The sequence below is a fragment of the Pituophis catenifer genome, unplaced genomic scaffold (assembly GCF_029215685.1).
Source record: "Pituophis catenifer annectens isolate HBS135680 unplaced genomic scaffold, rPitCat1.0.hap2 SCAF_5, whole genome shotgun sequence".
NCBI lineage: Eukaryota > Metazoa > Chordata > Lepidosauria > Squamata > Colubridae > Pituophis > Pituophis catenifer.
In genome coordinates this window covers 27,476,327-27,502,605 of record NW_027256885.1, presented here as the reverse complement: position 1 = coordinate 27,502,605, position 26,279 = coordinate 27,476,327, and the positions used below count along the sequence as shown (strand labels likewise).

General features: G+C 42.5%; 1 protein-coding gene across 1 annotated transcript in view; it reads left to right on the top strand.

The window, feature by feature from the left end:
• Positions 1–26,279, top strand: part of UBE2Z (ubiquitin conjugating enzyme E2 Z) — a 190,332-nt gene that overhangs the window by 138,415 nt on the left and 25,638 nt on the right. Inside the window, exon 4 of the mRNA XM_070944427.1 lies at positions 24,081–24,192. Coding sequence (XP_070800528.1) covers positions 24,081–24,192 — 112 coding nt within the window. The remainder of the gene's footprint in view (positions 1–24,080; positions 24,193–26,279) is intronic.

Below are 26,279 nucleotides of genomic sequence, written 5' to 3'. Positions count from 1 at the left end.
ATGCAAAGCTGTCAAAATGCGTGTTCCATTAGGAATCCTTGGACTACCTGGACTACCAGGTGTCTAATCAAGGAATCGAAATGGACCCAGAAAAGGTGAAGGCTGTGCTAGACTGGCAACCCCCACAAACATGTAAGCAACTTCAAATTTTTACAGACAATTCATCTCTTCCTTCGCCGAGGTTGAGCTCCCTTTGACGGAATTACTAAAAACCGGTCCATCTCCGACCAAGCCAAAACCTAGCCAACCCCTAGCTTGGACCATGGACTGTCAGAAATCCTTTGAAAAATTAAAACGGCAGTTTGCGGCCTGACCCAAACAAGCCCTTCATAGTCCAAGCCGATGCCAGTGATGTAACGGTCGCAGCTGTCCTACTGCAGAGGAACGCTCAAAACGAATTAATGCCTTGTGCGTATGTGTCCAAAAAGCTAATGGACATGGAACGCAGGTGGGCAGTTTGGGAGAAGGAGGCTTTTGCAATGCGATGGGCTCTCTTATCCTGGAGACATTTCCTAGAGGGGGTTAAGGAGCCTTTCAAGGTATGGACTGATCATAAAAACCTCGAGGCGCTAAAGACCCCTTGGAAACTTTCCCCAAGCAAGTTCCTTGGGCTCAGTATTTTAAACACTTTAACTTCAAGCTAAAATACATCCCGGGGGGGAGAAACCTACTGGCCGATGCTTTCTCCAGTAAATCCTAATTTGACAGCCGATGAGAAGAGTTAGTACATGCCATGATCTCTGAAGCTCAGCCAGCTGCCCAAGCATGCACTAGGGCACAAACCAGACTCCGTTCTGACCTCCCCAAAGACAAGTTGACAACGGAGTTAAAAGCTACGCTATCAGGACTTTCGGCGGTGACGTCATCGTGCCAGGAACAAGAGAACGGCGCTCCGTTCTTAAAATTCCAATATTTTCGATCAGGAAGCCGATTTAGGTGCTATTGACCTCGGAGAGGTTAATAGAAAAAAGAGGAAACCCCGAGGACCTCGGTGAGGACAGCAATCCCGCCGAAGGTTCAGGGGAAACCTCTTAATTCCGATCAGAAAAAAGCCAGCCATTTTGGCTGGCCTGAAACGTTGACAGCTGATTAGTGGGAAGCAAAGATCAAAGTAAAAAATACATCGGTAGGAAACAGAAGGAAGAAAAACGAGAATAGAAGAAGGTACTGCTATAAAGTGAACAGAAACGGGTGAAAGTGAAACTCCAAGCGGTGACAAGCGGCGACGGAAAAGTGAGTGGAGCGGAAATTGTAAATTGACAGTGACAGCGCAGAAAGTGACAGGCGGTGATACTGGAATAACTCCAAGAGAAATACCATTAAGGAGTTGTGGATCATAAAATAAAACATAAAACAAATTGATTTTGGAGAGGAAAGTGTTTGGAATTATAATTCTAAGCGAGGTGAGAGAGACCAGAGAAGATCGAAAGAAACAACGTGGGGCGAGAGATTTTGACAGCGGAAAGTTAAATGAATGGCGGTTATTGGAAACGATAACACGAGCAAGTAGAAGGTGAAGCGAAACGAAATCGGAGTATTAAAATAAATCACTCTGTGGTAAAGGACGTTATCCAGAGGAGAGGGGAAGAGGAGACAGACAGACTTTGTTATAAGCGGAGATTGCGACGAGGCGAGTGACTGGCAGTGGATACCGGATACCGGAGAGGCGGAGAGAACAGCTGACTGTTACACAAAACCTTCCTGGCTGGAAATTAACGAGCGATGGAGCTAAATTAACTCTATTAAGGTCTTTTTACTGAACACTTGGATTATAATTGGACACTTGGAATTGGATATTTTGAGTGTTGGATATTTAGATATTTAACTTAAAGGACATTGGACACAATTAACAGAGAGAAGAAAGTGGAATGATGCAAGACTGAAAGAAGAAGATATTATAAAAGGAGGAAGGATAACATTTAATGAAGTAAAATCCAGCTATTTAAACTTGATTATTAAATATTTAATTAATTATTAACTACTAAATACTGAGTAAAAAGTGATATATATATTGTCAATCCAGTTTCTAGGTTTATAAAGTGTTTTATTTTATTATTTAGCCTTTTATTATATTGCACATTTAGAATTATATTATAGTTAAATTAGATTGATCATATATACCAAAGAAATACATTGTATATAGAAATTAAGGGTAATTGACATTAGCTAATAGTTACCTAATAGTACAGTATTTAATCATAAAAGGGAAAATTGTTGTTATTAATGAATTGCTGAAAATTTATTCTTGAATTAATGAACTGCTGAAATCTTAAACTTTTCCCTTGTCTCCCCCCCCTACTTTTTCCTTCCCTCATCTAAGAATATTGCAAAAACGTAAAGTAGGATGTTTAAAACTGTGAATAAGTATACGGAAATATACATAGAGATTTTGATTGTGCGATAGAGAAACAGCAATACAATGAATAGCAAACATTATCATACTTGGGCAATACTTTTGGATTGTTAGACGCTGTAATTTGAACATTAATATAGATAGAAATACAAAGATTTTAAATAACAAATCAGTATATGAAATTTTTGGGACAGATAATACAAAAAGTACAAATGGCAACTACAGGTTCATCAACGATCACTAAGACAAGCAAGAAGATACCCTCAAACCAAATGACACTTTCGGCTTCTCCGGCGCAGCAAAAGCCAGTTGACACTATGTCAGGGGCGGAAAAGGAAAAGGCAACCTCCACTCTCAACATGCAAAACATTCAGTCAGTATTAGCAATGATTCAGGAGGGAATGAACAAAACCCAAGAGTCTATAACTAATAACCATGAAGAAACAAGGAAAAATCATGAAGAACTTAAGATAGATGTTGGAGAAATAAAAGATAATATTAAGAAGATGGATGAGAAGATTGGAAAAATACAACAGAACATTGCGGAAAACGAGCAAAGGATCCAAAAAGTGGAGGAGAAGATAGAACAAACGGACAAGAGAATGGAAAGGATGGAGCAAAATCAAGTGTCAACCAATAAGGATCTGGAAGACTCATTAACATATTTAGAAATGGAAAAGGCATCTTTTTTCCTTAGATTCCAGAATGTGGAGGAACAAAAAGATGAAGACCTAGGAGAACTGATGACAGAGATACTAGCAGAGGCAACCCAGAGGGATAAGGAAGACGTTCGAAGGGACATAGATGAAATCTATAGAGTCCACATCAACTATGCCCGAAGACACAGCTACCAAAGGAAATACATATTAGGTTCACAAAAAAATCCATTAAAGAAGATATTTACAGGAAAATGAGAGAAGCGACAATTACATACAAAGGAAGGGAAATTATGACTCTCAAACAAATCCCAAGAAGAATTAGAGACCAAAGGAAAAATTATAATTTCTTAACGACACAATTGAATAAATATAAAATATTGTTCCGATGGCTAATACCGGAAGGGTTACTGATTTCCTGGCAGGAAAGAAAATACAAGATTGACAGTCTAGAAAAAGCACAAGATTTTTTCGATCAGCATTTCGTATTGGAAGAGGAACAGGAAAGCAGAGAAGAACTAGAGACTAAGAGTCAAGAGGAACACCGGACAGAAAAAGAAGAAAGAGATCAAGAAGAAAAAAGAAGATTGGAGAGAGAAAGAATTGAAAGAGAGGGAGCGAGAGAAAAGACACAAGTAGTTACAAGAAACACAAGGAGACTAAGAACAACAAACAGATAGAAAATAATAATGGAACAAGAACTAAAGATGACGTCAATTAATATCAACGGTCTAAATTCACCAACCAAAAGAACACACACATTCACAAAATTACATAAATTGGAGATGGATGTCATAATTTTACAAGAAGTCCATATTAAGAAACAACACCAAAAACTATTAGAAAACCAAAGTTTAGGAATACTGTACACATCATTAGCGGATCAGAAAAAGAGAGGAGTTGCAGTATACGTTAAGAAACATTTAAAAACAAAACAAGTATATACTGACACAGAAGGACGGATTTTGATGATAGAAATACAAACAGAATAAAAAGAATATTATTAATATCAATATATTGGGGGTGGGGGGCACCGTGCTGCGGTGGTTCTCCTCCTTTCTCTCCGGTCACAGTCTGTGTTGGCAGGGGGGCAGAGGTCGACCCCGAGGTGCCTTGTATGTGGGGTGCCACAGGGGTCGGTCCTCTCGCCCCTTCTGTTCAACATTTATGTGAAGCCACTGGGTGAGATCATCCGTGGTTTCGGGGTGAAGTACCATCAGTACGCTGATGACACTCAGCTGTACATCTCCACCCCGGACCACCCCAATGATGCCCTTGAAGTGATGTCCCGGTGCCTGGAGGCCGTGCAGATCTGGATGGGGAGGAACAGACTCAGGCTCAACCCATTCAAGACCGAGTGGCTGTGGTTTCCGGCGTCCCGATATAGTCAGTTGGTGCCATCACTGACTATTGGGGGCGAGTCATTGCCCCCCACGGAGAGGGTTCGCAACTTGGGTGTCCTCCTGGACTCACGGCTGTCTTTAGAAGAGCACATGACGGCCGTGGCCAGGGGGACTTTTTATCAGGTCCGCCTGATTCGCCAGTTGCGCCCCTTTCTGGATCGGGACTCGTTAAACACGGTCACTCATGCCCTCGTTACTTCCCGCTTGGACTACTGCAATGCTCTCTACATGGGGCTCCCCTTGAGGAGCACCCGGAGGCTCCAGCTGGTCCAGAATGCAGCCGCGTGGGTGGTTATGGGAGCGACGCGCTCCCATGTGACCCCCCTCCTGCGCGAGCTGCACTGGCTCCCGGTGGTCTTCCGGGTGCGCTTCAAGGTTTTGGTTACCACCTTTAGAGCGCTCCATGGCATCGGACCGGGGTATTTACGAGACCGCCTTCTGCCACCAACAGCCTCTCACCGACCAGTACGCTCCCATAGAGAGGGGCTCCTCAGGGTGCCGTCGGCCAAACAGTGTTGACTGGTGGCCCCCAGGGGGAGAGCCTTCTCTGTGGGGGCACCTGCCATTTGGAACGAGCTCCCCCCAGAGATACGGAGGATCCTGGATCTACGCACTTTCTGCCGTGCCCTCAAGACCTTTTTATTTCAACAGGCTGGCCTGGCCTAACTTCCTCTTAATTGTTAATTTTAAATTTGTTTTAAAACAATAGGGGTGTTTTAATCTGTATGGGCCAAATTATTTAATGTGTTTTTATATGGTTTTTTAAATTTTGTAGTATGTGTGTTTTATCTTTTGGCTGTTCACCGCCCTGAGTCCTCTGGGAGTAGGGCGGTATATAAATCCAAAAATAAAATAAAAATAAAAAATATATGCACCCAATGGAAATCAAAGTGAGTTTTTTAAATAAATACATAATATAATCAAGGATTTGGAATATGAGAATATTTGTATCATAGGAGATTTTAATGCAATCATGGACACTGAAAAAGACTATCAGAGCAATAAAAAGAATAAAACCAGGAAAAAAACATTACCGGATACATTTAAAGACATGGTGGATGAACTACAATTACATGATGTTTGGAGAGAGGTGAATAAACAAGCAAAACAATATACATTCTATTCTGTCCCACACCAACCGTGGTCCAGAATAGATATGGCCTGGACAACCTCAGAATTTAGGAAAGACATTAAAGTCACAGAAATATCAACAAACACCTGGGCAGATCACAGTCCAATAACAATAATATGGAAAGGATATTGGAAACAAAAAAGGTGGATGATGGACACTGGAATGATTAAGGACAAGGAATACGCACAGATGATCGAGAAAGAAATGAAAATGTTTTTTCAGATAAATACCAAAGAACAGACAACACTCCAAAACCTCTGGGATACAGCCAAAGCCTATATAAGAGGCCTTACCATTTCATACACAGCAAAGAAAAACAAGGATAAACAACAGACAAGAAACAATCTATTAACTGAACTCAGAACATATGAATTAGAACTGCAGAAACAACCCCACAATAAATTAATTAAAGGAAAGTTAAAACTTGTTAAACATAAGATTAATTTAATTACACAAACAGAAATAGCACAGAAAATGAAATTGACAAAACAAAAACACTTTGAGTATGCTAATAAAACAGGTCGCTGGTTAGCGTATAAATTGAAAAAGGAAAAAGAAGAAACATATATCAACTACAAGATGAGGTAGGACTTCCGGTTGGCACCGCAGGCTTCGTGGACGGTCTCCTCAGACCGCCAGCCCTGTGTCTTCGTAAAAGCCGCTTTGACAGCGCAAATCGGCTGTCTGGCGGCTGAAAAACCTCCCCTTCAGGAAAAGAAGGAGAGGAGAGCCGGTGGGTGAGAGTAGAGCTCCCCGAAAGTCCTCTGGAATAATTCCAGAGGCTTGGAGGGTGAGAGCTCCCCAGTCAGCCCGCCAAGAAGCTCCGAAGCCGGGATGACTCTGTGTAAACAGAGCCAGAAGCCGCGATCCGATCCTGCTGCCAAAAAGTGAGTCTGATTGATTATAAGCGCAGGCAGAGCGGAAACAGGAGAACAAGCCTTAAAAGTAACAGAGCTTAACTCCGCAGCTACTTTGTTTCAAACTGAATCTCATTGAGCTGGAGGCTGAAGATGGCGCCTTTGTTATGGTTTTGAAAGTGAAAGTCAGAAACGAAAGTGCTTATTGAGAACTTTGCGCTGGGAGAGTGGATTAAAGCTGCTGGGAAGTGAGAGCTTGTGGAGAAAAGACTATTTTGCCTGATAAATTAGAGACTATAAATTACAAGCATTTTAAAGTTGTTCAAGGGACTTTGTGGCTTTTGGAAAAAAAGATCTTTTTAAAAGGATTTGGGTCAGAAATGTTAAATTTACGCAAGCGCAAAATTTGAGAGGGAATTTTTATAAAATGTTTTATAGATGGCACTTAGATCCTAAAAAATTATCATGTATGTACTCGAATTTGCAAGCTAAATGTTGGAGATGTGAATGTGATGATGCAACCTATTATCATATATGGTGGACCTGTAAGAAAATCAAGGCATTTTGGATAAAAATTTGGTGGGTGATGCAGAACATTCTGAAAAAAAGGTTGAAATTTACTCCTCAATTGTTTTTACTGGGTATAACGATGGATTGTACAGTATTAGAGACTACATTGATTTTGAACTTAATATCAGCAGCTAGGCTGTTGGTAGCGCAATACTGGAAGAAGGACTTTTTGCCTACTATTGAAGAGTGGATACTGAAAGTAACGAACTTAGAAATGGCGAAAATTTCAGCGTATTTGAAGGACTATACACAAGAAAGATATGTATCGGAATGGAGAAGATGGATTGATTATATTCAAAATAAGTATCAGACAAGAAAATATCAAATAGCTTATGAATGAACGTCAAGTATTAGAAGTATTATGTTATCTATAGTGGAGTTAAGGTTTCAGGGGGAGATTTAGTAGTCTGAGGATAGATAGGTTAATTTAGCTTATGATTGTTAACTGAAATACCTTGTATTTTGCTCTGGGAAGTCTGGGGGGGGGAGGGGAGGGATAGGGTGGGGGGAATATTGGGGGAAATCCTTTTTTTGTAAAACTTTTCAATAAAAAAAAAGAGGAGGTAGGGGAATTATGTCACATAAATCAAGATAAAAAATGTATAGCAAAAAATTTCTTTCAGAACCTTTACAAGCAAGAAGAAATTAGGGAAGAGGAGATCAAGGAATATTTATGTAAAACAAATATCTAAAAACTGGAGGAGACACACAAAGAATTATTAAATAGACCAATCACTGTGACTGAATTGTTGGAGGCAAGGAAAAAACAAAAAAACAATAAAACCCCCAGACCAGATGTCATACCAACAGAATTCTATAAAAAGTGTCAGACCCCAATGGACGAGTTTCTACTCCAAGTTTTCAGCAATGCACTCTTAGAAGCAAAAACTCCTAATTCCTGGGCTGAAACCATAATTACACTTATCCCAAAAGAAGATACTGATCCCACACAAATCCAAAACTACAGGCCAATATCATTGTTAAACGTGGATTACAAACTGTTCATGCTGGTCATTACGCAGAGACTGAAAACAATTATTCACAAATACATCCATTCAGACCAAAATGGTTTTGTGCCAAGAAGACAGATCAAAAATAACATGAGAACAATCATTAACGTCCTTGAATACTATGAGAAAAAATTGGACAAACAAGCAGCCCTAATTTTTTTGGCCGTGCAGAAGGCTTTCGATAACTTACATTGGAATTTTCTTATATTACAATTGGAGGCGATGGAATTTGGCGATAAATTTTTAAACACGATTAGGAAAATATACTCCCCCCAAACAGCCAAAATCATGATCAATGGGGATAGGACAGAAAAATTTGAGATATCAAAGGGAGTGAGGCAAGGATGTCCTCTATCCCCACTACTTTTTATAATATCACTGGAAATCCTATTAAATGAAATTAGGAAAGACAAAGAAATAAAAGGTCTGAGAATAAAAAAAAGAGGAGTATAAACTGTAAGCCTTTGCTGACGATGTAGTATTTATCGTGGAACAACCAGAAACAACAGGAATTAAATTGTTAGGGAAAATAGAGGAATATGGAAGAGTGGCCGGCTTCAAAATCAATAAATAAAAAACAAAAGTATTAACGAAGAACTTACAAAGGCACAGGAGAAAGAATTAGAGGATAATTTAGGAATACAAATAGTAAAGAAAGTAAAGTATTTGGGAATTTGGCTAACCAATAAAGCAACATCAATTAGAGAGGACAATTATACTAAATTAACAAAACAGATTAAGAAAGATTTGAAAACATGGAGTAAATTACAATTGTCATTCTTAGGGAAAATTGCATCTCTTAAAATGAATATCCTACCCAGACTGCTATACCTTTTCCAAGTAACTCCGATTTGGCCAGGAAAGGATTTTTTCAAAGACTTCGATAAAATGATAGCAAAATATATTTGGCAGGGGAAGAAGGCCAGAATTAAAATAAAATGCTTGCAAGATACCCGGGAGAAAGGAGGATTAGGTTTACCAGACTGGACACTGTACTATAAAGCGGCATCATTAAATTGGATTAGAGACTGGATAGACCTTAAAAATAAGAGAACACTACTACTGGAGGGATTCGACCTACAACGAGGTTGGCACGCATTTTTGTGGGAAGGAAAAGATAACCAACATCGATATTTTCAACAACACATTATTAGAGGATCATTACATAGAATATGGCAAGAGATTAGAAAAACACATTACAATAAAATTCCGAGATGGTTATCGACTATGGAGGCGCTGATCTATCCTAACGCCATGGACACAGAGAAAATGCAAAATTATAAAGAATTATTGAATAATAGAGGAGAACTACAATCGAGACAAGAATTGAAAGAACAGGGTATAGACATTGACTGGTGGCCATATTTACAAATAGAATCAAGGTACAAAACAGATAGGGTAAAATTCGGATTCCAAAATGAGCCAAACGAATTGGATAAAATCTTACAAGGAACGGATGAGAAAATGATAACCAAAATATACAATTACTTATTGAGATATAAATTAGAGGAAGAAGTGGTCAAAGAAAACATGATAATTTGGGCAAAAAATTTTGGGTATAGTATTGAATTGGACAAATGGGAGAAATTATGGACTGTAAGTTACAAATTGACAATGTCTATACCCTACAAGGAGAATTTGCTCAAAATGTTCTACCGATGGCATCTCCCACCGGCGCACTTAGCAAAAATGTTCCCAAACACCTTGTCAATTTGCTGGAAGTGTAATACACATAAAGAAACATACTACCATTTATGGTGGTCATGTCAAAAGGCAAAACAATATTGGTATGAAATAAGGAAAATGATAGAAGAAATCACAAAGCAGAAGTTGGAAATGAAGCCGGAAACCTTCCTACTTGGAATAATCACAGCACAGTATGAAAAAGAGATAAAATACTTAATTATCCATATCCTAACTGCAGCTCGCATACTCTTTGCCCAAAATTGGAAACAGGAATGCATACCGACAGAAAACAAAATAATCACTAAAATCACAGAATGCGCAGAAATGGATAAACTTACAAAAGAACTACAGGAGAAAGATGACACAGAGGAGTACTAAGCATGGCAAAAATGGTATAACTGGTTGGAGAAAAAGTTAGAAATACATTCATAGGGACACTAAAGAATAAGGTCAATCTTAAAACTAAATTTTGGGTACCAACTAAGGAATGTAACAATCTTAAAGATGGAATGCATATTAATGCTTTACATGTAAATATGTAAATATATAGATATATAGATAAACATGGAAAAATAGTCTACTGATGTGACAATAAGAGTAAGTCGAAAGACTTGATTGATGTTCGTTTGTTGTGTATGTTATATCGTTGTATTTATGTTTGTTTGTATTTTTGTTTGTATTTTTTAGCTAATAATTTTTTTTAAAAAAACAAGCTGTGCTATCAGACAATGCCTGGTTCAAAGAAAACCAACCGGACTTAATCTTGCGGGAGGGACTGGCTTGGAAAGGGAGTAAGATCTACGTGCCCCGCTGCATGAGACTGCTAGTGCTAAAACGTAGTCACGACTCCCAACTAGGGGGCCACTTTGGGTTCTTAAAAACTCTTCATTTGGTTATAAGGCAGTTCTGGTGGCCAAGAATGAAAACCGATGTAGAGGACTATGTTAGAAGCTGCGCTACCTGTGCCACCTTGAAATCCTGACCGGGGGACTTCCGGTTGGCGTCGCGGGGACACAGACGGGGAAATGGCGAGCTCCGCTGAGCTCTGCCAAATCCCCTCTGCTAAGCTGCCGCCGATAGGTCTGCAGACCTCCCCTGTCTTGAAGGGACAGGGGGACAAGAAGGATCGCCTTGGGCGGCCGAGAGGAACGGGCAGGTTCCTCAGGGCCGGAGGCTTCTCCTTCACGGCGGCAGTGGAACAGCAGTCATGGCGGCTGCCCTGATACCGCAGCAACCGGGAACAAGGATTGTGCTGGAGGAAGAAGATGAAGAAAGCAAAAATCAAGAAGCCGGGTGAGTGACACCAACCCAGGCAATATAACGTACCTATTTGGAATTATTGAAAAATAAGACCCCAAAATTAAAAGCGGCTGCTTGACTGCGGGGCTTAAAGACTGAAAAGAAAAAAAAATGGGTAAAAGACCCAAATTGAATTTTGTTGCAGTAAACTTAAACTGGATGATTTGGCACTAATAAATTTCTGAAATTTGACTGTGCCTGTAACTGGAGTGGAGAGGAGAAATGGATATTCCTGAGAATTAATGCCTCTAAAAGAAAATGAAGCTAATGAAGATAGACAGATGGATGGCTACAAAATAGCCATGGAGTCTGCAGCGATTAAGCAGGGAAGTGGATTGAAGAGATTTCCCTTTCTGGGTGGAAAAGAAACATGTTAATTGGCTTTTTACCTTGGATTACCTGAAATTAATATTGGATATAGAGATTTTGGAGATTACTACTCTGTCCCAGATGATTTTAAGAAAGAAGAAAGAAAGAACATTTTGGATTTTAACAATGGAGACTGACAAAACTAGGTGTGGCGTAGTTAACAAAGACAGGAAGCTGATGCACTACGCCTGGAACAGACATTGTAAAAGTTTTAAAGGGACATACAGAAATTCTTTACTTTGAACTGATGAACCTTGAAATAGAGCACTTTGGACAGAGAGGAAAAGGAAGAAAAGGAAGAATTCAAGTGGATAAATTTAAATGTGACTAACTGAAATGTAAAGTTTAAAAGCCTATGTATATATGATAAAGTTTAAAAGCCTAGGTATATATGATTTTTGGATAAAAACAGGAAGGGTTGTGAAATAATAAAAATAGAAAATAAGAGGTGGCTAGTAAAATAGTGGATGATATCAAGGGGATAAAAATAATAAAGAAGAATATATTTTGAGGCAGGAAAACTTTAAAAAAATGTATTGTTTGATGTAATACGTTTTAACTTTAATTTGCAAACAAATGTTAAACTGATGAATAAGGATTGATTGAACAAAATACAAGATACACAGATGCTAGTGATTAGTCTTGAATTAAGGTAATACAAGTTGGAAATGATGACCATTATGAAATATACTGAGATTTAAATTGAAAGAGCAGGATGGAAAAATGATATAAAACAGATAATTATATTACAGTTAAAATGTGTGGGATGGACACCAACTAGATAAGTGTTTGAGACTCGGTGGAAATACGTTGGAAATTATTTCAAAATGCTGGAAACAGCCTAACAAATAGGAGGAGAGTTGGAGGAGACTATGCTGGAAATCAGCCAAGCAATGGAGGGAGTTAAGGAGGAGTTTATGCTGGAAATCAGCCCATAAAATGCTGGAAACAGTCAAACAAATAGGAGGAGAGTTGGAGGAGATTGAGGAACTATTCTGAAATCAACTAAATAGTTGGTGTTCTGGAGGGGATCAAGCTGAGAATTAATCAAATAGAACAAGCTGGAAGATAGTTAAATATTAGAGAGAGATATAGTGTAAAATATATTAGAAATTGGAGTAAATAAAATATGCCTTTGTGATAAATCTGTGTAATATGTAAACTGGGAGGGGAAAAAAACGAAGGTAAACTGATTTGAGGATAAGGGTCAAAGGATTAAAATTAGACAAAATATTGTTTTATAAAATATAATAAAAATGGAGTGGTATAGAATTGAAACTAAGAATAAATGGTGATAAAATTGTAAGGTAAACACTTAACAAGAGGCTAGAATATTGTAAAAATTATTTTGATATGATTTGTATAAGATATAAGGTAAAGAAGAATAAAGATATGTTTAGAATTGTTATGAAGATGTAAAAATGAGTGAAAGTGAATTTGAAACTAATTTTGGATAGATATAATGGATTTATATAGATGAAAATGTTAAATTTGAGGTAAAATTGGTTTTTTCTTAAGTTTGAATTTCTTTTTTATCTTCCTTTTTTTCTTTTTTTGTTTATTTATAAAAGATGTAATGGAAATTGTGAATTGAGCTTGTGAAAGGAATGTAAGTGTGGTAACCATCTATGACCGGATCGAGATTTTTGCTCTTGAAAGTTATGTTTTTATGTTTAAATTTGAAAAAATAAATAAAAAATATTTCCAAAAAAAAAAAAAAAAAAAGAAATCCTGATCGGGGAAGCCCCCTGGTCTTCTCCAGCAAGTGGAAGAACCTACGCAACCATGGGAGGAGATTGCCATGGACTTTATCGTTGAACTTCCTGAAAGCGGAGGAAACACAGTGATTTGGACTGTCATTGATTTATTCTCCAAACAAGCACACTTCACTGCCTGTAAAGGACTACCTTCTGCCAAAAAGCTGGCAAAACGTTTTGTGAAGCACATCTACAGGCTACATGGGGTCCCTCGGAGAATAATATCAGATCGAGAGGTCCAATTTACTGCTAAGTTCTGGAAGGAGTTCCTGAGGTCCATTGGGTCATCCCAGGGGCTTAGCTCGCCTTTCCATCTGGCTACTAATGGATCTTCTGAAAAAGTGAATGCAGTGGTGGAACAATACATTAGATATTATGTAAATTATCAACAAGAAAACTGGGCGGATTTACTACCGTTCACAGAAGTGGCTTATAATAATGCAGTACACAGTAGTACAGGATTGCCTCCTTTTCGAATAACTACTGGCATGGATTGCAAAAGGGTTAGGAGAATACTAAGAAAGCTCTAGCAGAAGCAGCTGAGAAATATAAAACCCAGGCAGACGAACACAGGTCTCTCCAGCCACCTTTTCGAATAGGAGATAAGGTGTATTTGTCAACTAAGTACCTTAGATTGAGGCTACCTAGCAAGAAATTCGGACCGAAATGCATCAGTCCTTTCCCTATAGTGAAGGTGATTAACCCTGTAACTGTCCATCTCAGCCTCCCTCGAATCCTTGGGAAAATACATCCCGTGTTTCACAGCAGCCTTTTAAAACCAGCAGTGGGCTCTACCTTGAGACCCTTACCAGCTGCTCCCCCCCACCTATGATAGTACAAGGTGAAACTCATTACGAAGTCAAGAAGATTCTTGACTCTAGGTTGCAACGAGGTCGGTTACAATATTTAGTACACTTTGTCAGAAGCTACGTGTTCTGCCCCAGCTACGGATCCCAAAGAACACAGCACACACAAACTCTGAACAAAACTTAGTTTACTCAAATAACGCAGTTTTAGCAAATGCCGGCTGTTAATAAAGAGTTCTTAACAGCCTGCCAGAATTCCACAGATAAGATAGTCAGAGTCTTACTGGAGTTGGCAGAAAGCCCAGAAGCAAGGTTGCAGAGACATCCCAATGCAATGATTAGCGAACTAAAGTTGTTTCCTGCAGCTTGTTACAAGCTGTGTACTTTCTTAAATAGGGTAAGGGAGTGGCCAATTAGCCCCAAGCCTTACTCTTGAGGAGACCTCCTCCTGAGGAACCATTCCTGCCTTTTGACAGCTCTGCATGCCCGTGCATTGAGAAGAGGCTCCTCCTCTTCATCCTCTTCACTTAAAGGAGCCTCTGGAGGTTCTGCAGGCCCTGGCTGAATCCCTGCCTCTGGCACCACATCTTCTTCAGCCTCCTTGCTGTCCGACTCGAGCGCTGGCTGCACAGGCTGCACCACACCAGCCTCCTCGTTGGGATCAGCAACAATCCGCGCAGGCTGCTGGCGGGCCACAACACTACGTGGGTAAAAAGTTGGGATGTGAAAGCTGGTAGTGTTCTGTCCCCCTTCCCCACACAGGCAAACACACAACCAGGCACGCCTGCCAAGATTTTATTAAGCAATCAGACTAGAAACCCTTGCAGATAAGAGTTTTGGCAGTAAACTGCGAAATGCCTGCCAAGTCAGTTTTCACTCACAGTAAGCAAGAGAGAGTTTATCCTCAGTCCGGTTCAGTAGCAAAAAGTAATCCACGAAGCAAGAGTTAGCCAAGGTCCAATCCAAATATGCACAAGCCAGATTTCAGGTAACGCGATGTGACTCTCAGGTTTTTAACTTTGACCGTCAGAAAGCCTGAAGAGCAATCACACCCACTTTTATTCCTTGTGGGGTGTGGCTCAGTGACTCAGCTCAATCTCTGGCCCTCCCACGCCTCTTTCATTGCTGCGCACGCTTCTCCCTCCGACACTGCCTGGGATCAAGCCAGGATTCATCATCCTCGCTCCCTATCTGTTGTTCCGATATGCTTTCCTCCTGGCATATCCCAGGCTGTTCCTCTTGGCCCTCGGATGGAACCTGAGGCATTGCCAGAGAGGAAGGTCCTGGAGAGGGAGGCCTTATCAGTTCCTTCCCATCACCTTCTGAGTCCTCTTCCTCTGTTAGGACAGGCTCGGGAGTCGGGGTCACAACAGGTAGACTAGTGAAATGATTTCACGATAAATTCCCTGACAAGCCAAAGGGTTCTCCAGGAGGGGGGAGAGAGGGTTAAGCAGTTTTATGAACAATGTGTTAACCCTCTTCTCTTGTGTTTTGTCCATTTAATTTTCCAGAGCATGGTTTTTCCCTCAAGGGGGGATGCCTGTCAGCTTTGGAAGCCATATTAGCACCAGAAGCTTCCACGCTGCCAACTTCTTGCACTTGGGAAAGTAGGAGGAGGGATTCAGGAGACCGATTGTAGTTAGACATAATAGCATTCTTCCCTTCGGTCAAGGTCATGATGTTTCTGCATCTGGAGGAGGAGTGGTTTCAGTGATGGCTCAGGTTGGGACGGATGATGATTGGGCCATGTGACGGACTGATGGGAGCAGAGGCTGGATTTGGGGTTTTGATTTACTGAGGGAAAACCCGGAACTCTCAGATTCGGGTTTTCCCAGATGTGCCAGTATACCTACTCTAATAAATTGAACTTTGAGAATGCTTGCCTCGGAGGTCTTAATTGGAGTTGGGGTTTTCTGGAACGCTTTACTTTTTACTTTACTTTATTTTGGATTTATATACCGCCCTACTCCCGAAGGACTCAGGGCGGTGAACAGCCAAAAGATAAAACACACATAATACAAAATTTAAAAACAATGTAAAAGCACATTAAATAATTTGGCCCATACAGATTAAAACACCCCTATTGTTTTAAAACAAATTTAAAATTAACAATTAAAAGGAAGTTAGGCCAGGCCAGCCTGTTGAAATAAAAAGGTCTTGAGGGCACGGTGGAAAGTGCGTAAATCCGGGATCCTCTGTCTCTCCGGGGGGAGCTCGTTCCAAATGGCAGGTGCCCCCACAGAGAAGGCTCTCCCCCTGGGGGCCACCAGTCGACACTGTTTGGCCGACGGCACCCTGAGGAGCCCCTCTCTATGGGAGCGTACTGGCCGGTGAGAGGCTACTGGTGGCAGAAGGCGGTCTTGTAAATACCCATGGAGATGGTGTGATGATTTGTCTGGTGAATACCTCGAGACTCCAAATAAGAAACATTTATGAGAAAATTACTCTTAGCAGGGTGGATTTGATTTAAATCAAGTTGATGTTGAGCTCAGCTACAGCTCGACACATGATTCATAAGGGGACTAACACAAAACAAAACTGCCATCGAGGACAAACCTCACCACAAAAGCTGGGCACAGGGGTTGTGGGGTGCACGAGGGGGTGGGTCAGATCCCGGGGGGGTTATCTTCTTGACAATGGTGTGGATTGGTGCGCTAGCTGCTGCAGTTTCTGGTCCTGGCAGATGACGCGACGAGAAGGCAAGATGATGCCGATTCAACGAACAGCTGAGCCTGGCATCTGGGGGTGGGGCATGGGTGGCGTGGCATGTTTAAAAGCCGCTGAGAGGCAGAAGCTCTCAGCAGACCCGTTTGTTGAGGACAAATAAACACTAATCACTGGTGGCACAATTAATACTGGCTTCGTGATTCAGCAGTTTTTCTGGCACAAACACAGCTGAGCGAGCCAAGAGGAAGTCAGTGCTCTTCTTTGCTTAATCCTTTTGGTCTTTTCAACATGAGTATAGACATAGCTGAGGGCACCTCTAAGTCCATACTGGATCCTGAGCTGTGAGAAGGGGAGAAAGAGGTGGTGGAGACAGTGACCGTGGAAGACAGTGAACCCAGGGTAGTACGCCCCAAAGAACGGAAGGCTATGAGTGAGGAGAATAAGGAGGAAAGTTGGGAGGAGGTGGATACCAAGGCAACCCACTCGTCATCAGGACATTGGTGGCACAGCTCGGCTCTGACAGGGCCTGGGCTGCTGAGAGCTAAAACCCCACCACCAGTTGGGGTGCCACCTTTCCAGGGCTGGAAGGAACGAAGGTGGACAGAAGAGGATGAACAGGAATGGAGTTATTCTACAGGACCTGGGACTACTATGATGGATGTGCTCAGGGAGAGATTCGAGGAGGCTAGCTTCTGTGATGCCCCTTCCTGGCAACCCTGGGCGACAGGATTGGATCCCTCAGATGCTTGGAGGGGGGTTGGGGAGCCTAGCACTGATACCAGGTTCCAACTTGCCAGTCCTAAACTCAGGGTAGAGCAGGAGCCTAGGAGGTTTCGGGGAGCAGAGCAGCAGCCTGTGGGCTCTAGGGGCTTTGGACCAGGTCAGCCCCCCCCAGGCCACTTCCCCCAAAAAAGCAAGCGGAACCGCCATGAGTGGCCGGTGGTAGTAGACACTCCCAGAAGCCATGAACAGGCAACATTTTGGGCGGGCGACCCATGGCCTCAACAACTACCATTCTGGGGACCGCAACCCATTCAGGCCTCATTTGATGGAAGCCCTGACCAGGTCACACTGTTTTTAAGCCAAGTTATAAGTCACTTCGATCTATATGGACATTTCTACACATCCCAGTGGGCGATGGTGGTAGCTGTAATGATGGTATTGGGGGAGGCAGCAGACGGTGGCTGGCCTCCACACTGACCACGCGCGGGAGTTAGTGAATATCGGAATGTTTCTAGAGGCACTTAGAGGGTGGTTTGAAGATGAATCTAGTACCAAGGGGAGATAGTAGCCTTCAAAAAACAAGGCAGGCCAGCCAGAGAATATGTCAGGGAATTTAGGAAACTTGCTGGATGGTTGAGGACCTGGCCTGAATGGCTACTTGTTCATCAGTTTCAAATGGGACTGGATGCCCATTTATATGCCAGGTGTGTGTTTATAGAGGCTTGCCTCCACACCTAACCGACTGGTTTAAGGCTGCTGTTGATTTGGATGTCGGATTACAGGAGTTCAGGACCCAGGGAGAGGCCAGGCTCAGTTATCCACGACAGGTCATGGACGGAACAACACCCAGAAGGAGGAAGGCGCCAAGAACAACCACCGGCCTGGGGACAGCGGATGCAGGTCTTCAACCGACTTTCAGATGTTTTCACTGCAACCAGTTGGGTCATCGCATAGCTGACTGTCCAGTGACACCCCCAAGGACCCCAGGACCATCTACCCTGGTCACTGGAGACAAACTTAAGGAGAGACCCTGGGCTATTCAGGAACAGACAAGACTAGCATTACAGATGACACCTGGGAACATGATTACCCCCATGAAGGACAGTGGAAACCCCTCTGAGGAGGATGGTAGATGATTGCCAGTGGCCGCTGGCGATAGTGATGAGGATGATTTGAATGACCCTATGGTAAGCAGGCCTGTTCGTCCATTTGTGATCCCAGTGATGGTCCGGAACATACGAACCGCAGTAGGAGTCGAGCAAGGAGCTCTGATCGATTCAGGATGTACTTGATGTTTAATCAGTCGGTCAGTAGTGGAAAGGTTAGCGGTGGGTGTACGGAGATTACCATCTCCTATTAAGTTTGAACAAATGGACGGTTCGATGCTTGGGGGAGTACCAGCTACCCATGTCACCGAGCCAGTGAGACTAGAAATCAGAGAGCACTGGGAGCACATAAGGTTCATAGTGGTAGATAAGATGATAGAACCTCTAATACTAGGTTTGACATGGTTGGACAAATGGAAACCCTACATATGGTGGGAAGGTGGGTACAGGAAGCTCAGATTGGCAATTGGCCCGGAACCGCCCAAGGAACAGGTAGAAAGGCTGAGAGGTGATATATCACGTGGAGGCATAGCAACCAACGGCAAGGAAGAGTTTCCAAATATATACCAGGATTTGGCTGAGGTAGTTAGCGAGGAGGAGTGTGATGTTTTACCTCCCCAGCGAGCAAACGATTGCGCCATAGAACTTATCCCAGGGGCTAAATTACCAAAACCTTGCATGTATTCAATGACCCCTCAAGAACTTGAGGAATTGAGACAGTACATTGATAAAAACCTCGCTAGGGGATTTATTCGGCCCAGCAGATCCCATATGGCGGCACCGGTGTTGTTTAGGGAAAAGAAGGACGGAGGCCTGTGCCTCTGTGTAGATTTTCGAGATCTTAACATGGTCTGCGTCGAACCATTATATCCTTTGCCATTGATGAAGGATTTATTGTCCACCCTGGCAACCGGCAGATTCTTTACGAAACTGGATCTAAGAGAAGCGTATTACAGGGTGCATATCAGGCCAGGGGATGAGTGGAAAACAACTTTTAATTGTCCTCTAGGGAGTTTCCACTTTCAGGTGATGCCGTTTGGGTTACAAGGCGCCCCGGCTGTTTTTATGCAGGTTATAAATGAAGTCCTGCATGACCATCTCTAGCGGGGGGTCCTTGTATACCTGGACGATATCTTGATATATACAAGAACGATGGAGGAGCACACCCAGTTGGTCCGCCAGGTTCTGCAGGAACTGCTCGCTGCCAAATTGTTTATAAAGTTATCCAAGTGTGAATTCCACCGAACCGAAATAGATTACTTGGGATATCGTATATCAGGAGGGGGGATGGGGATGGATCGCAAGAAGGTAAGAGCCGTAATCGAATGGCAGGCCCCAAAAACGAGGAAATAATTACAAAGTTTCCTCGGATTTGCCAATTTTTATAGGCAATTTATCCCTTCATTTGCTCAAGTGGCTTTGCCGTTAACGGACCTTTTATGTACCAGACAAAACCTGACAAAGCCATGGCCAGGACAGATGATTATATGGACACCGAAATGTCAAAAGGCATTTGAAACCCTAAAAGATGTTCACATGTGAACCAGTGTTGAAACATCCCGACCAATCACTACCGTTTGTCATACAAGCTGACACGAGTGATGTGGCTGTAGGGGCTGTCTTACTGCAAAGAAACAGCCAAATGAGGTTACAACCCTGTGCATATACCTAACGGAAGTTCACAGCCACAGAAAGGGGTTGGGCTATATGGGAGAAGGAGGCGTTTGCAGTGAGATGGGCTCTCCTTACCTGGCAACAACTGCTTGAGGGAGCGGAGGCTCCATTTGAGGTGTGGACAGACCAAAATCTAGAAGCATTGCAAAAACCCAGAAAACTGTCTCCCAAGCAGGTTCACTGGGCACAATACTTTCGGAGATTCAATTTTATCTTAAAGTATGTGCCCGCTGGAAAAAACTTTCTGGCGGACGCACTCTCACGCATGCCACAATATAACTGTAAAAGGGAGGAGGTAATACAAGCAATGATACCCCCCAAACACTCAGTAGGCCAGATAGAGCACAACCAACCAGTAAATCCTTGGCACGATGAATTCTGGAAAACAATGCCAAGAAATGCCAGTTGGCAGAAAATAGATCACTCGTTACACAGAGGGATGGGCTTGCATGGAAGGGAGATAGATTGTATGTAGCAAAAGACATGCGGCTCGCAGTATTACATAGGTGCCACGATGTCAAGCCTGCAAGTCACTTTGGCTTCCTTAAAACATTACATCTGGCACGGTGTCAATTCTGGTGGCCTTGAATGCGCAAGGATATTGAGGGATATACGAGAAAGTGTCAGGTTTGTGCTACGATGAATCCGTGGCCAGGGAAACCCCTCGGTCTATTACAGTCCGTAGACAGCCCCGGGAGGCCATGGAATGAAATTGCTATGGATTTCATAGTAGACTTCCCGGAGAGCAATGGTCATACAGTAATATGGACTGTGATAGACCTCTTTTCGAAGCAGGCACATTTCATACCCTGCAAGGGGCTCCCGTCGGCTCGGCGGTTGGCTAGACTGTTTATACAACACATTTATCGTTTACACGGCGCACCTTGCAGAATTAATATCTGATAGGGGTGTGCAGTTCACTGAACGCTTCTGGTGGAATTTTATTCACCTCATTGGGTCAGGGGGTTGAGCTCGGCCTTTCATCCTAGCACCAATAGGGTAGCCGAGAGGACTAATGCTATGGTGAAACATTATTTGCGCAGTTATGTGTCATATCAGCAATCGGATTGGTCTAACCTCCCATTCGCTGAGGTGGCATATAATAATGCTGTACATTGTAGTACTGGACTCACTCCTTTCCACATAGTGACGGGGAAGGAGTTACACGCTATACCGGAACTCGAAGTGCAAACCCAAGAACAGATGTCTCCTAGTGAATGGGCCGATAAAATTAGAGAGGTGTGGCCTCATGTGAAGCAGTCATTACAAAAAGCCACTGACGAGTACAAACAACAAGCAGATAAGAGGAGGGGGGAGTTCCAACCCTTCCAAGTGGGGGACCGTGTGTATTTGTCCACCAAATATATCAAATTGAGGCTTCTGTGTAAGAAACTGGGCCCTAAATACCTTGGCCCGTTCACAATAACCAAGGTAATTAACCCTGTCACTGTTATGCTAAAGCTCCCCCCCTTACTGGGAAAAATACACCTTGTGTTTCATTGCAGCTTGCTCAAGCTTGCTGGAAACCCAGAGGCAGTCGAACCCCCAGGCCCAATGAACGGGGACCACTATGAAATAGATGAAATCCTGGACTCAAAAATGGCTAGGGGTAAAGTAAAATATCTGGTGCAGTGGAAAGGATATCCATATGAAGAGGCCTCTTGGGTCTACCCACATAACATTAACGCTCTGAGGCTGCTACGATGGTTCCACAAGCAATACCCACATAAACCGGGGGGGGGGGGTTCCCCATAATGGATAATATTAATGTTCTGTTTATTTGTTGCAGGTGGACTCCTGGTAGAGGGGCCGCCTGTTGAGCTCAGCTACAGCTCGACACATGACTCATAAGGGGACTAACAAAACTGCCATCAAGGACAAACCTCACCACGAAAGCTGGGCACAGGGGTTGTGGGGTGCATGAGGGGGGGGTCAGATACGGGGGGGTTATCTTCTTGACGATGGTGTGGATCGGTGCGTGAGCTGCTGCAGTTTCTGGTGCCAGCAACAAGGAGAAGCCAGGATGATGCCGATTCACCGAACAGCTGAGCCTGGCATCTGGGGGTGGGGCGCAGGCGGCGCGGCATGTTTAAAAGGCGCTGAGAGGCAGAAGGTCTCAGTGCCGACTTTGTACACTTCATACTCAGCAACGACTGAGACCCGTTTGTTGCGGACAAATAAACAGTAATCACTGGTGGCGCAATTAATACTGGCTTCATGATTCAACAGTTTTTCTGGCACAAACGCGGCTGAGTGAGCTGAGAGTTGATTTAATAATTTCATTTAATTAAATTGATTTAATCATGATTTAAATCACTAGTAAAAAGGCTTGATTTAAATCAACTCAATTTAAATCGTAATTTTTAAAGAGGAACTGTCATCTCTGTCCTGTAGCAGCTCCTCCTCTGACCCGCTGTTGACTCACCGACAGTCCCAATATTGCAGAATATACAGCCTCATGCTACATAACTAAGTTCCATTTCATACTGAATAAACTAAATTATTAATGTATCTTAAATAGAAAGCTATCTTTAGATAGATTTTTACTCCAAACGCATTTTGTTAAAATAAATTTGATAAAAATAAAAAAAATCCGATTTAAATTTTTAAAAATGCGATTTAAATTTTTAAAAATCCAATTTTTTTTTTAATCGATTTTTATCCACCCTGGCTCTTAGCATCTATTGTTCCCTTTCCCCTTGGCAGGTGTTAGATGAGGGAGCTGATGTTGTCCTCTTTTATCTTAATGGTGATAAATAAGAATAGAGATAAGACGCAGGCATGAGTAATTAACAATAAAATTCTGGAATTCACAAAGCTTGCTAAGTAATTTCTTCCAAATGCACCTGTGGGGGAATGTGCAATATGCAGACGAATTGTCTCTGCTGCTAAATAGCCCTTTCTGCACAGCTATTTCTTACACATACAAAGGGAAATAGTCCACACCACTAAATTCTCAGCAGTCTTCCATGGTGCCAATACAGGAAGCCAAGGAGCTAAGTAGGGCATTGGAGTCTTGTGTGGTGACCATTAGGTATTTTCTTTGGTGCCCCAGCCAGCTTCTGTATTACCGTAAGAACTAAAAGCATTCTAGCTAAGAGTTCTTAAGATGCTGAATTCTATGACTGCTCTGAACATTTGCATGTACTATGGTGCTTTTGTGAGATTGCAAATCCATTCTAATCTCTACAGTGGGTGGATAACCTGCAATCCTAGGATTGAATATGGACGTATAAATAATTTCTGAAGACTCCTGTAGTAAGTTCAGATCTCTGGTAGTGTTCCCTTCCTGAACAGCTCAGAAAAATCAGAGAACAGGAACACATTAAGGTCTAGCCTTACCTTTTGCTGACTTTGGACAACTTACTTATAGGCCTGCAATAATCAACATAGTAACCTGAAACAATGTAGCCCTGACCAAAAAATACCTTCTCTTCCCCAGAGATGAATGTAAGTTTATTATTCCTGGGCAATGAATATTATTGCTGGACAATGAATAGTGATGTTTATAACATTGGAGTTTTTCTTCATAAAGCTAGACATTTCATGAATGTAACATTTTTCTTCTTTGTTTCTAAGTCTTGACAATAATCTTCAGTTTGACATACCATTTTATGGACCTAGATAGAATGCTTTTGATTCAAGCAGAAAAAGGTGGTTGAGCCTCTTGGAGCATTCACATGGCACTTGTCTGAAACTCTTTAATAAAGCTGCATCTTTTCCCAGCATCTGTTAGGTGTCTTTTGCAGGGGCCACATGATCCCAGGAAAAGGCACAACTACCTAAAGACTTGCAGACAGATATTACCTATGTGTACCTGAATGCTCTGAAGTACTTTTTTGCCCTTGAGTCCCAAGGACTATTTCTCCCTACTTAGATGCATCTTTTTTATTTTACTGGATTCATGAATGTGACAAGCTACATCAAAATACATTGAAGTCCATCTGTGTCCATTAAATTATTTTTTGCTTGCATGTATGAAAATAAGCTCCTGTTTCTTGCTATCTGGCAGCACGTGGACTGGTCCAGCCTGGAGTCCTGCACAGAGCATTTCTTCGGTGCTTATATCTATACAGTCTTTAATGACTGAGAATCCCTATCACAATGAACCAGGATTTGAACAGGTAAGGACCCTGATTTTGAATTGTATGGCTGATGGGACTTTCTCCAGCTGAAGAAGCTTCTTGGATGAGAAGTGAAACATCTTCAAAGAAAAAACAAAGTCCAGTTGCCTCTTGAAAAAGCACCTTTGGGACTATGATATGATAGAGATGCAGTGGGGAAATATTTCATGTATTTTTTTCTCTATATCCCAGTCCCTTTTTCAGACTCATTTTCTTTTGCTAGCTTTTCTTCTACCACAAAACGTGGGCCCATTCTCTTATTTTCAGAGTTATCCTGCTGATAGACTGGAATCCTGAGTCCTTTTACCTGATTTTTCTCAAATGTTTCATTGGGTTGGAAAAAATGCAAAGAAAACTGGCAAAGCAGCAGGACCTATTGAGTGTCTAGATATCTTTTTAAACAAACATTCCAATTCCAAAGAGTAATGGGACTTCCACAAACATATCTACTTCCCAGTTATGTTAAAGCATTATGTTATGACAGAAATATAGAATTATTGAAAAGTTCTGTAGCTACTATAGCCTTCATAAGTAGTAGTAGTTTATTAATTGATTAGTCTTGCAACCTTATCAATAAAATATAGTACATAGTCAAATTCCAGAATAAAATAGGTAGGAGGAAATAGAGTGATAAAATACATATGTGGTAATACAAGGAGTCAGTAATCAGCTAAATGAATCTCTCTTACAGGGTACCCCAATTTGTTCAATATATCGGGTTCTTAGGACCACTGCCTTAGATATAAACTTAGCAGTTCTGCATATAATATGTACCAGAGGAAAAAATGTATGCGGTACACAGAGCCCAGGAGGAAATATGGTGATCTGTGGTTCAGATCCCAGTGGGCTATTCTTTCCAATAGTGATGATAATTATTTAAGCCTAATGGGGGCATACAATTGACAGTCGAACAAAATATGAGAAATATTTGCAATGGCTAGGGTACTGCATATGCAGGTTCTGTGATGACTCCCCTGGACATGTCCCCAGATGCCTCTCCAGATGCTAGTTCAGAGGAGGATGAGCTGGCAGCTGAGGGCTATGAGCCAGGAGTGGAGGGGCTGAGCACAGGAGAGCAACCAGACAAGCAGCCGTCTGAGCTAGAGACAGGAGAGGCTCAGCTGCAGTTGGGAAGCCCAGGGGCCTCAAGTGGAGAGGGCACACAGCTGCAGCTGGTCAGTGGAGATGAAGAAGAACTACCTCCTCCTCTAGATCCAAGAGCACATAGGGCTGAAAGGAGGCAGGCACAAAGAAGGTCAGCCAGGCTACTCACAAGGAGGTAGCCTTGCCCCTCTTGATGAGCTGCACCAGGAAGTAGTTATTTAGCTCAACAAAAGCAGTAAAATGATGCTGGGAACAATGGGTTTGTTTCCTTGCTGTGTGTTTTTGCCTTGCCTTTGGATCGTGTGTCTTCAACTGTGGCCCTGCCCTGCCCTGCCCTGCCCTGCCCTGCCCTGCCCTGCCCTGCCCTGCCCTGCCCTGCCCTGCCCTGTGGATTTGCCTTTGCCTGTGGACTTGCCTTGTCTTGGAACTTGCCTTTGCCTTGGGAACTTGCTTTTTGCCTAGTGGACTGGACTAACCTTTGCCTTGAGGACTAGTGTTGGCTTCATTTGAGTAGCCTGTGGAACTCATTGGGGTTGAGCTGGTGCTGACACAGGGAATTGCTGAGGAATACTAATTCAGGCTCAGAAGCCTTAATAGAGACTCCTTACACCCGTGGTGTGTGTGTGTGTGTGTGTGTGTGTGTGTGTGTGTGTGAGCGGGACAGCACAGGTTCTGTCATAATACGGCAAGTGGTGGAAGCTCCCAGGTTACGACAGTTCACTTAGTGACTGTTCGAAGTGACGACCTAAACGCCTCTGGAGTATTTACAACACAGTTCCAAAATTACGAATGTTGCAGCACCATGGCAGTCATTCAGACTTACAAATGACCGCAGAGGCTCTGCAACATTTGCCCTGCTTATTCCCCCCCCCCCCCACTCCCCCCGGCTGGGTCTCTACAGGAACTAGGCCTGTGGATACTTACCTTGCGAAGATCTAGGGAGCCTTCGGTTTCTTGACCTGTTTGGTGCTTCAGGCCTTCAG